The sequence below is a fragment of the Ctenocephalides felis genome, unplaced genomic scaffold (genome assembly GCF_003426905.1).
Source record: "Ctenocephalides felis isolate EL2017-DRISC unplaced genomic scaffold, ASM342690v1 CF-g0.4_SCAFFOLD_00845, whole genome shotgun sequence".
NCBI classification, from domain to species: Eukaryota; Metazoa; Arthropoda; class Insecta; order Siphonaptera; family Pulicidae; genus Ctenocephalides; species Ctenocephalides felis.
The window spans coordinates 88,115,872-88,128,856 of NW_020536999.1; the positions used below are offsets into that span (position 1 = coordinate 88,115,872).

The window sequence follows — 12,985 nt, forward strand, 5'->3', positions numbered from 1 at the left end:
TTTGCGAAATAATGAAGAGGTTAGTCGTTTGACATTTAAGGGTGCATTCGACTTGGACGCTTACGCGCTGTGAGCGCTCACGCTTATTGGCTATGTGCGAAGGCATGGAAGGGGAAGTCAAATCGACCGAAGCGTTTGTTGTGGCTACTTTGAGCATTAAAGTAGGTCATTATGACAGAAATTTTAAAGAAAAACACATACAATATTTGTTTATTTCAAATTTAAATAAGATAATTAAAAATGAGCCACCAAAGCTGTTGTGTAGTGGGTTGTAGAAATAAGAGCAGAAAAAGTGACTGCAAATTCTATACATTTCCTACAGATAAGTGGAAAGAAAATCAACGGGAAAAGTGGATCGCGGTTAGAAGAATAAAGTAAGTATCATAACCTTATTGTTATAAAAATTCAATTCGGAGTACTATGAATATTTGTAAAATTTTTATGTTTAGCAAAAAAAAATTATAAGTCAATAAATTGTTATTTTATCAAAATTTAATGCTTACAAGAAAAAATTGTTTTGCAAACAATGTAATTAATACAAGGCTGAAATAATGATAAATATATATTTATATATTGTATATTGATTATGTATAACTATTATCTATCTATTAATTACATGTTATTATATAATAAATGTAATTTTATGATTAAAAGAAAAATAAAAGTTATCACATAGCGTAAAATGTTTATTTTACAATCAGTTTAATTAATACAATGCTGAAATAATGCAAAATATATATTTGTAGTGTTGATGGATCACCGTGGGTTCCCAAGCCCTATGATCGCATTTGCAGTGAATCGGACGAGGTATTGAGTCCAACCTACTTGTCAACAAAACTTCCTTCAATTTACAAGACTCGAAAAGTTAAAGTCGCTTTTTTTCCTGCAATTTTATTTGATGGGTCTTGTCTTTATAATAATGCCTAAATCATGTCTTTATAATAATGTCTAAGTCTTTAGTTTGACCAAAAATAATAAAAAAATGAGTAAATTAATTTATTATTTACTTATTCTATTGTTAAAATATTTTTATCATTATTATATTGTTTTTATTAAGAACTATTCCGAGCTCATGACATAAGCTTTAAGGCACTTAACCTTAAAAATGTTTACTGCATTTCTTTATTAAATTAATCAACACACTTAACTATGTTTTAAGTGCGTTGAAGTAAATTTAATAATTTCAATAAACATTGAGCGTTCACAGTATTATTGTATAATGTTTATTATTATTTATAACAATTATTTAATATCTTTTTTCTTTAACAAACATATAAAACCCATAAAAACCACACACTGATAGCCTTAATTAGTTCATATTTATTCCGGCGCTGCATGGGCGCTGCAGTCACGCTCTGAGCGAATAAGCACGAATTTTTAGCGTTCGACTTGGCCGATAAGCGCTCAGAATCGATAACTAAATTCCGTTCGTTTTGGATACTGTGAGCGTCAATAAGCATCAAAATGGCGGCAACTGGCGGTAACGGTAATTGTGTAAATTTTATTACTTTCTGGATCATTCAGCGGGATTATAAACAATTTAACAATTAATAAATAAATGAAATTTGGTTTGCTTATGCTTAATTCATATTAATATTAAAATTAAAATTTAAAATTAATTAAATTTAAAATTAATTAATATTAATATTAATATTAAAAAATAATTGTAATGCACAGCTCGCCATTTTTGCGTACTTAATGAACTAAGAATGAATGAAATTAGGATTAGATTATGCATTCCATGCATTCGTTTTGATAAACGGCCATGACACTTTCATGTGCCTCACCTCCGTGGCGTGAGCACGTTTGAGCGCAAAATAGGTGCTACGAACATGCTACGATGATGCTGCGAGCGTACTTATGTGACGCTCACAGCGCCAAGTCGAACGATGAAAGCGCGCTCACGGCGCGCTCACAGCGCGTAAGCGTCCAAGTCGAATGCACCCTAAGTTGACATTGACAATGAAAGCATAGAGTATATTTTAAAAAAGACTAGCTCTACCCGAATGGTGGTGAAAGATAACAGAATTACAAAGTTAAAACTATTCACTTAAAGTATATAAGTGAGCCTTAGAACTTTAACCAGAATTAAAATTGGAATTTGAATTATTTTTGATATACAAAAAAAAATTGAAATGATTTTTTTTCCCAAAAGTAATTGTTTCGTCAACACAAGCAGAAAGTTTTTTGAATCATTCAAATCGGCTGCTTAGTTCTCTCAAAAACTGCAATTTTTTGCATATTTATCTCCGTATCTCCAAAATGGCTAGACTTGCCTTTGCCAATAACTAATCACCTCTTCTCCCAATCATTACAAACTGAATGTTTTTTAGATAATTCAAATCGGATGCTCCGTTCTCTCAAAAACTCGATTTCTATTTTCTGCACTCGTTGCTCTTTATCTCCGTAACGGCTATATCTGCCTTTGCCAAAAACTAATCACCACTTCTCCCATTCATTACTGAATGTTTTTTAAATTAAAACTTCTTTAGGCGCGACTAGGGTGTAAATCTGTACAAATGCAAAGGAAAAGGCGTTACGGCCGAGCAGAGTGCCAATGATTCGTCACTTGCTCTCGATGATATCATTTCTATACGGGTCGATTGTGAATGGTCGTCGTGTCGCTTGAGTATGATTGCTTTGATTGTATAGTGATAATAATAAAACTAATGAAAAATCTGACGTAGTAGAATCTTAAGTTTATTGAAGTAATTTGTATGATTCATGATTACTATATATTTTTGATGTTATTAAAATGGAAATTATTTTTATAGGCAAGACAGATACTACAGCTGCTCAAAGAATGAGACTGTATCGCCAGCAAAGAAGTAAAAAAAACAGCAGTTAATGAATGTATGTTGATTTTAATTACATGAAGTTCTTTAGGGACAATTGCATGATAAGTGAAATTGTTTAAACAATTTTTATTTAGGCGTTGTTTAACATAATAATTCTTTGCATTTTTATAGATATTAAAAAATATTAAAGCAGCACAGCTTTATTCTATCATACCAAAAATATATCTTTCAGAATTATATCTCAGACACTTTTGGAAGTTTAGAGGAAATCTACGTGTTATTGATGGCTATTAACTATTACAAAGTTGCATATTTTTATAAATAATGAAGAATAAATTGATATTCAGATTTATTACTCTAAACAAGAAATCAAGCACAACAATAGTTTGTGTAGATGTGCATCATTTATATACAGATATACATCATAATTGACATCTATGCAGTTTATTTATTGATAGAGTTAATGGAATTATTCAAGATTGTTATAAGTTCACTGTTTGAACAAATACTATAGAATTGATTAATCAGTAATTACTTCATTTCTCTAATAAAGGTTCAAGTCCTAAATGCTAATTACAATGTCTGATTAATCATGTCTTAAGTGTGATTTCATTATTATTTTCAAACATTATAAACATTATAAATATTTTTAATGATATTATAAATATATAATTTATAATTTTTACTATATAAATATGTATAATTGTTGACATTAAAAAATGTGTGCATCATGAGTGTTACAATATTACTAATAAACATTATTCAAAATTTTTATGATGTATTTAATTTATTTAAATGCCATCTCGTACACTAGCAAACAAGTTTTACTTCAATTCAATTTTTAATATAAAGACTGAAAATATTTATATAAATAATATTCGTGAAGAAGCAATAAAATTTATAATGCAATAAAACAGAAGTTACTTATAAATATAATACATATAATTTCATACAAGTTAGTTTCTACTTATTTATCATCACATCTCCCATTATGAAGTGCCATGTGTCTTCTCATAGTATCCCGTTATTTCATACTTCACATTAATGAATCTGTGTGTGTTTTTTCAGAGTACCTGAATGTCTGAATGTCTTATTGCATACTTTGCATTTAAAAGGGCGTTCCCCTGTATGAATGCGCATGTGCCTATTCAAGTCACTCGATTGTGAGAATGTTTTACTGCATATTTGACATTTGAAAGGACGCTCTTTGGTATGAGTGATAATGTGCGTTTTCAGATAATATTTTCGTGCAAATTTCTGATTGCATACTTTGCATTTAAAAGGGCGTTCCCCTGTATGAATGCGCATGTGTAGTTTCAAAGCACTTGGTACACCAAATCCTTTACCACATATTAAACATTCATAAGGGGATTCTCCTTTATGAACTCGCAGGTGTCTTGTCAATTTGCTTGATTCCAAGAAAGTGGTTTTACATAAATTACATGTATATTTTCTGGTATGAAGAAGCCTGTGTTTATTCAAGCTGCAGCTTTGATTGAATGTCTTATTGCATATTTCACATTTGAAAGGACGCTCTCCAGTATGAATGAGCATGTGCTTTGACAAAGTAGTTGATTGTGTGAATGTTTTATTGCATATTTTGCATTCAAAGGGCCGTTCTCCTGTATGGATAAGCATGTGTCTATCCAAGCCATTTGATTGTCCGAATGCCTTATTGCATATTTTGCAGTTGTAAGGACGTTCTCCAGTATGTACAATCATGTGCCTGTTCATTAAGCTCTTTTGATTGAATGTCATATTGCATAGTTTACATTTAAAGGAACGTTCTGTTGAATGTATAACCATGTGTGACTTTAACCTGATTGATAGTTTGAATTTCTTTGGGCAGATTTCGCATTTGAAAGGCCGTTCTGTGCTATGAATAACACTATGTCTAGCCAATAAAGAAGGCCGATCAAATGTTTTATTGCACACATTGCATTTGTTGGATCTTTTTTCTCTTTGATTAGGCATGTGGACTACCATATGCTGTTCCAAATATTGCGGTTTTTTAAATGATTTATTACAGAGGTCACACTTAAGAACTGGTGTTTCAATTATCTCCTGTTTGACTTCTTCTTCAACTCTCACTTCGGAATTCATGAATCTTTCCAGACACGTTTCAATATCTTCTGAACACGATTCGGATTTAACAACATCATCTAAACCACCATTTTCATCTTCAATTTCACGGTTAAAGTTCTCGGTTGGAAAATCTGAGGGTTCAATTTTAATTTTCTGATAATTCGTAGACACAGTTGTTTCTTCAGACATTTTTAGATACTTGCACTACGTATATTCAATAAATATTATTGAAAATGGTTGCATCTATTTAATAATTTATTCAATCAATAATCTTCTTAAATATGATAGTAATTTTAAATAAATTTACCTCTATTATAGGTAATGAAAGATTTATTATTTGACATTTGTGTTGACAGTTTAAAAAGCAATGAACGTAGGAATAAGCATAGATAAATAAGCATAATAATATGGGAATAGGTATGAACGTAGGCCATAGAGCCCTGGAGCAAAACTGTAGATACGCCAGAAAAGTGTGTGACTGCAGCGCCAGACTAAGTATGGACTGTATGAACTACTGGAGGCTATCAGTGTGCGCTTTTCATGTGTTTTCATATGTTTGTGCAAAAAAAGGCTATTAAAGAAAAGTTATAAATAATAATAAACAAGTTACAACAAAAAAGTGAAAGTTGAATAGTTATGTACATTTTAAAATTTACTTCAATGCACTAAAGACACAGGGAAGTACAGTGATAAAACTAGTGGGGTGTATGGCATCGTGCCTTAAGGCAAATTGCTGGAACTTCCCGTACCGTAACGAAATGTTCGAGGAATATTGAATACTTTCAAATACATTATTATAAATATTGTAACATTGTCTAATAAGAATTATATAAACTGAATTATAAATAGTGCAGTAAACGGAGCGTTTTGGGTCTGAATTTTTTTACTGTCTCCGAATTTCATGAAATTTTGGAATCAGGTTCATCTTACCTTCAAGTTCAAAAGTGAAAACAATTCGGGTTCCGCCACTACCCCTCGGGGGAATGACACCCCTTCTCAATTGTGTAGTTACATTTTTCCAAAATAACATCGGAAATCGATAAAAGAACTAATTATAAGAAAAAAAGTTCTATAGTTTTTCAAAAAAACTAATACTTTTCAAGTTACTGGCCACTAAAAATTCTTATATTTTTGGCGTTTTTCTTCGTTTTTTTTGCAAATATCTCCTAAAATATACAAGAGTTATGACCCGAAAACTAATCGCATTTTTGTAGAGTTGTGTCCATATTTCGAACAATGTATAAGTATCAGTATTTGGTGCCCAAAACTATTGACTTATATACATCCTTATGTGTATTTATAATAAAAACGTATATTTTAAAATAATATGAATTAATATTGGTTTAGCGTATTAAATGAAAATTTAATAATTGCAGTAACAGGAACAACAAATATACGAGTTTAGACAGAATTATACTGGGTACTGTTTTTATTCAAGGGTAGTTTTGAAAGTTGAACAAATTATGGATATAGTAATTATTTTCGAGAAATTGAAATAGCATTCATATAATTTTGAATTTCTTTATTTTCTTTCAATTTCAAAGTAATTTTTTCAAACAATTTTTTATCAAGGGGTTGTGTTTTTAGGGTTTGAAAAGGGTTAAAATTTAGATAATCAAGATAGAAAACATAAAATATTATTTACTTTATACGTAATTCTTATTATATCATACCAAAATTTATGTTTTTTTTCAATTTAGAGGTTGTTTAAAAAGTTTTAGGTTTTTGCGGTGTTGAAAATGATTTTATTGCAAGGTTAATGTATTAAAACATATTTTTTAATCATATCCTTTAATATTAAAAACGTTTTCTAGCTATAAAACGGCTCAATGTCTACTTATTCATTAAGGGGTCGCAAACCCCCCGGGGGGTGGTGGCGGAAGCCGAATTGTTTTCACTTTTGAACTTGAGGTTAAGATGAGCCTAATTACGAAATTTCATACAATTCGGAGCACAGTAAAAAAATTCAGAGGTTATACACTTCCTTTTCCTCTCCGTTTACTGCATTAAAAGTTGAAATTTTTTGTTTAAAGTATATTAGAACTTTAGTCAGAATTAAAAATAAAATCTGAATAAAAATTTCGATATACATTTTTTTTTCCAAAATCAATTATTTTGTTAAAACAAGCAGAAAGATCTTTGAATCATTCCAATCGGACGCTTGGTTCTCTCAAAAACTGCCATTTTTTGCACTTTTAGCTCTATATCTCCGAAACCGCTGGACCTGCCTTTACCAAAACCTAATCACCATTTGTCCCCGTCATTACGAGTTGAATGTTTTTTGGATCAGTCAAATCCGATGCTCCGATCTCTCACAAACTTGATTTCTATTTTCTTCATTATTTGCTCCGTATCTTCGATGGCTGGACCTGCATTAGCCGAAAACTAATCAGCACATCTCCGTATCAATTGGAATCGAATGTTTTTTGAACCATCCAAATCGGTTGATCCGTGCGCCCGAAAACGTGGACGAAAAATTGTATCCATACATACATACACACACACACATCAATTTTTTCTGAGGTATGCCAAAATGTTCAGAAACCTTCAAAACGTCGAGAAATGTTAAAATTTTCTATTTCGATTTTTGGACGAATACAATAACTTACCCTACGGGAAGTTAATATTCGAAGAATATTAAATGTTCTCAAATATATTATTATAAATACTGTAACTTTCATTATTCGTATTTTATAGACAAAATATAAGAATTTATAAATTGGAATATGACGTTTGTATCAAGCGGAGTTAGAATGAAGGTCCTTATCTCATATTTTTAAGATTACACAAACTAAATGCAAAGTTAAAATTATTTATATCAATTATATAAGAGAGCTTTAGAATTTTAGCTAGAATTAAAATTAAAATCCGAATTATTTGCAATATTAAAAAAATATATTTTTTAGAATTTAAAAAGCATTTTTTTTCAAATTTTGAAATAAATAAAAATGTATTTGCATTGCCTAAAATCAATTATTTCGTCAATACAAGCAAAAGGTTTTTTCGATCTTTCAAATCGGATGTTTAGTTCTCTCAAAAACTGCCATTTTTGCATATTTAGCTCAATATCTCCGAAACGGTTCATCCTGTCTTTGCCGAAAACTAATCACCACTTCTCCCATCATTACGATTTGAACGTTTTTTGAATAATTCAAATCGGATGCTCCGATTTAAATGATTCAAAAACTCGATTTCTATTTTCTGCAGTCTTTGCTTCGTATCTCCGAAACGGCCAGACCAACTTTTGCGATAAATCAGCCCTATCAATAGAAATCGAATGGTTTTTGAATAGGTCAAAGCGGTTGACCGGTGCCCCCGAAAACGTCGACCAAAAATTGTATCCATACCTATATACATACTATACTCTCTCGCATACATACATCTATTTTTTTCTAAGGTATGCAAACCAAAATGTATGCAAACCTCTGAAACATAAATATATAAAAAAAAATATTTTGAGATTTTTTCGTTTACTACAACTTACTCTAAGTTATAATCCAGTTAATAATCCAGTAGTTTCCAACCTTTTTTTCATCGCGCCCTAAGAACTTTCTATACTATATATTGACGAAAGCCATGTAGTTGCTGTGCGGTCAGGCGTTTTCCTCAAGTTGTCAGATGGAAAACCTAACCTTAAAAACCGCACATATGTCAAGAAATTGATGTTAGATATCAGGGTCTTTCTGACTCAGCTTCATAACGTACGAGTGACGTTGCAGTTTATGTGTAAAACGCCTGAATTAACAGCAAATACATGAAACCTCGACAGCAATAACATTTTTCTGTTATGTGACAAAGTTGGTCCCATTATTTTAAGTATTTTTAGTTTCATTGATGGTCCGATTCTGCCGCACAACAGACCAATGTTATGGCAAGGCCATGTTACACTCCAACTTCCATACATTATGCTACTGAATCATACTGAATACTGTTAAAATGTCATATATTTGCTATTCATTTACGAGTTTTACACATAAACTGCAACGCCACTCGTATGTTATGAAGTTGAGTCAGAAAGACCCTGCTATCTAAGATAGTTTTTTGATATTTGTGGGGTTTTTATTTTAGGTTTTCTATCTGACAACCTGAGAAAAACGCCTGACTGCAAAGCAACCACATGGCTTTTGATAATATTTAGTATGGAAAGTTCTTTATAACATAACTTTGCCATAACATTGGTCTGTTGTACGGCAGAATCGGTCCTTGAATGTAGGCTAGGCCTAAACTTAAACTATAAATAAATTTACATAAATAAATAAATAAAATAATTAAATATTTGCTTTCTGACTAAATTGTATAAAAAAATCAATGCGGTACTTATATCAATGTATATATTTTCTTATTTTGTTTTTACAGTTTTGATTCTATTTTATTGAGGGCTAAAAAAATTTATGTCATATATCACTTATACATAAACATATTATTATATATTAACAAATTAATTGTTTTTACATTTTTTCTTTAATTTTCTTTGCACATTTGTGTTTAATCAATATACTTCTATAACAATATCCTTTGTCGCAAACATCACATTTATGAGGATACTCCCTTGTATGAGTATACATATGTTGTTTTAAATGATACGATCGTCTAAAGGCTTTATTGCATACTTCGCATTTATAAGGACGCTCTCCTGTATGAGTAAGCATATGCTTGTTTATAGCATACGATACTTTAAAAGCCTTATTGCATATCTTGCATTTATAGGGGCGCTCTCCTGTATGAGTACGCATATGCCTTTTCACAGCACTCGATGATTTAAATGTTCTATCGCAGAGTTTGCAATTGTAAGGGCGTTCTCCAGTATGAGTACGCATATGACTAGTTAAATTTCCTGCTTGATTGAATCTTTTGTTACATAATTCACATGTGTAAGGAAATTGTTTAGTGTGAATACGTTTGTGCAATCTAAGAGAAATTGTATGCATGAATGTCTTAAGGCATGTGTCGCATTTATAGGGGCGTTCTCCTGTGTGTGTTCGCATATGATCTATTAAATTTTTTTGAGTACGAAACCCTTTGTTACATGTTTCACATTTATAAGGATATTTTCCAGAGTGAATAAGCATGTGTGAATTCAGTGGACCCTTTTCTATGAATGTCTTATTGCATTTTTCACATTTGTATGGACGTTCACCTGTATGATTACGCATATGAACTTTCAAATGCGAATTTATTTTGTATGTCTTATGGCAAATTGAACATTTATGGGGGCGCTCTTCAGAATGAGCAAACCTATCTTGTTTTGGATTATCAGATTTTTTAATACTTGAAGGTTGTTCCATGGTCTGTTCACAAACATGCTGATCTAATAGAGATTTTGTAGTGAATGCTTTATTACAAATTTTGCATACAGAAGGTTTTTCATCGTCACATTCATCACCAGGTGTCTGAATTACCTCCTGTTTGATTTCTTCTTCAATAGTTATTTCAGAATTCATGAATCTTTCTAGACAAGTTTTATCATCTTCAGAACACTTGACAGACTTAAAAACACCATCAATTTCGTCATCTTCTGTATATTCTGGTGGCTCAATTTTGATAGACTGATTGTTCATAAACAAAGTTGTTCCATCAGACATTTTTAAATAATTTCACTGTATAAATTGAATAAGTATTAACGATGCTCTATATAATAAGCTATTTCATTCAATAATCTTCACAAATTTTATAATAAATTTAACTAATTTATATTTGTGATTAAAAATGAATAGGTTAGTCCATAAGCGATTGTTTGACATTTGAGGCATAGAATATGTTTTAAAAGATACGACACTTGTATTAAATTGCTTTGCTACTTGAGAAGAGTGTCGCATCTTTTCTCATTCACTATCGTTCTTTATGCTTTACGTTTTAACACAAAACCACAAATTTAAAGCAAACTAGCTGTGTATGGCATCGTGCCTTAAGGGGTTAGGGGTACTTGGAATTTTTGAAAAATCGATTTTTATTTTTTTGCATTTTTATTAAGTGTAATATCTTGAAAATGTTCTCTGAAAATTTCAAGTTGGTCCGATGATTACTTTTTGAGTTATTGGACTCTTACCAGCGCGTTGACGCAAGTGGAGAGCTCGATACTTATACTTAAGATTATTCTCCCTCACCTCCTGATGTTTTAAAAGCTTTTAAACCGATTTACGACGATCTTAGCAATGATAATTTACTTTCATGATGTGTAGTTCAAGATTGAATCCATAATCAGAAAAATTTGAAAGCTTCAGCCAACTAGTGTAAAAAATATGCCTAAAAACCGCGAATACTAGTTTTACTATCGTACAAATAGCTGAATACATATACATAATCATTATTATTGATTATGGATACCCTAGGACTTAATTGTGGGTATAATTCCCATTGGTATGCTGAAAAATTGGATACTGCACGTGTGAAAGTGGTAGATCAGCGCGCCAACGAGAACACTCGGGAGGGCAGAGTGCTTCGTAGGCAACAGCAAATGGAAATTTTGGAAACTTGCACAATGACTGATGAACTATTATATAGCCCAGAAATAGATGACTCGGTTTAAGTAATTCAATATTTCTAATTTCTGTACGTAAATCCAATGTGAAACTTTAAACGCGTTTTTTTTAAAACTATGTTTTTTGAACCGGTGACTACTGTAACTGTAACTCAAAAACCGCTTAGTAAATTTTAATGAAATTTATACAACTTTTAGAATACAAAATAAACTCGGGCCTGATCGAAGGATTTTTATTTTTTCAAAAATTTCAATTTTTAGGACCAATTAACTGTTGATTTTTCACACAAAAATCTAGATTTTTTGTTTCTGATGCTGCCATTTTGTTAATTTCTGCGAAAAGAAAAAAATCTTCGGTCAGGCCCAGGATTATCTATTTATAAAACTATTTCTTTTTATTTAATTGATTTTAGATGAATCTCTAAGGAGTTATGATGGTCGCCGCCAGGACCGTTTTTTGAAACAGGGTCAACAAAAACAGCTATAACTTTGGGAATAATCTTTTTTTTTCCTGAAATTTTTGTTACTTCAAATCAAAACATTGTATAATAATTCCGTAATAATATTTTTGTACAAAAACATTGTTTAATAACAACAAAAAAATACTGAAAATTCTCATTTTTTTGTACCTCCAAGTACCCCTAACCCCATAAGGCAAATTGCTGGAACTTCCCGTATCGTAATGAAATATGTTCGAGAAATATAAAATGTTTTCATATAGATTATAATAAATACTGTAACATTGTCTAATATTTATAAGAAATATATAAACTGAATTACAAAGTTGAAATTATTTGTTTAAACTATATTAGAACTCTAGTCAGAATTAAAAATAAAATCTGAATTATTTTCGATATACAATTTTTTTTCAAAATCAATTATTTTGTTAAAACAAGCAGAAAGTTCTTTGAATTATTTAAATCGGACGCTTAGTTTTCTCAAAAACTGCCATTTTTTGCACACTTAGCTCTGTATCTTTCATTTGGGTTGAAATAACCGATAACTAAAATTTATTATTTTGCCTTGCCTCCCTCTCCGAACGTAAATTATCAAATTGGTTAATAGGTTATCAAATTTGACAATTTGGCTAATATAAAGATCCATAAACAAGCTGAAAGTTTAACAAAAATATGTTTTTCAGTTTTCGAGCCCTCTTAAAATGACGAATTTGTGCACTTCCAAGCTTATAGCGTCGAAAAAAAATTTAACTAGTGACTCATGGCATTGTGCCTTAAGACAAATTACTGAAACATGCCGTATTGAAAATTACATTTTATAAAGAACTTTAAAATTTTTTGAAAAATGAAAAAAAGACTTTTAAAGCACATTTTTTGTATTTTGAAATTTTTCGAAAATTGAAAATTGATGAACTTTTTGCAAAGCAGTCGCGCTGCGTAGTTGTTTCAGAGAAGAAATATCGAAACTCTATTACCATTTTTTGTAATTTCCTGTGCCAAAAGCTAATCAGCTCGTCTCCCCATCAATACAAATCTAATATTTTTTAATTATTCAAGTCGATTTTGCGAACACGGATCAACCGATTTAAATGATTCAATTCCTATTATCAATAGGAGACGTGCTGATTAGTTATTGGCCAAGGCAGGTCCAATTGTTTTGAAGATAC

The 12,985-nt window shown here is 30.9% G+C and overlaps 1 protein-coding gene across 1 annotated transcript; it reads right to left on the bottom strand.

Annotated features, from left to right (window-relative positions):
• Positions 1-3,824: 3,824 nt before the first annotated feature.
• LOC113362852 (zinc finger protein 729-like) lies at positions 3,825-10,465 on the bottom strand. The gene is made up of 2 exons (XM_026605349.1): positions 9,359-10,465; positions 3,825-5,087 (listed from the first exon to the last, which is right to left on the bottom strand). The coding sequence occupies exons 1-2, from the start codon at positions 10,463-10,465 to the stop codon at positions 3,840-3,842; spliced, it is 2,355 nt and encodes a 784-aa protein (XP_026461134.1). The 3' UTR covers positions 3,825-3,839.
• Positions 10,466-12,985: the final 2,520 nt, after the last annotated feature.

Coding starts and splice junctions, on each gene's coding strand:
- LOC113362852 (XM_026605349.1), bottom strand. CDS start 10,465: ATGTCTGATGGAACAACTTTGTTTATGAACAATCAGTCTATCAAAATT. Junction 5,088..9,358: donor TATTGATTAAACACAAATGT/GCAAAGAAAATT, acceptor GAATATACGTAG/TGCAAGTATCTAAAAATGTC.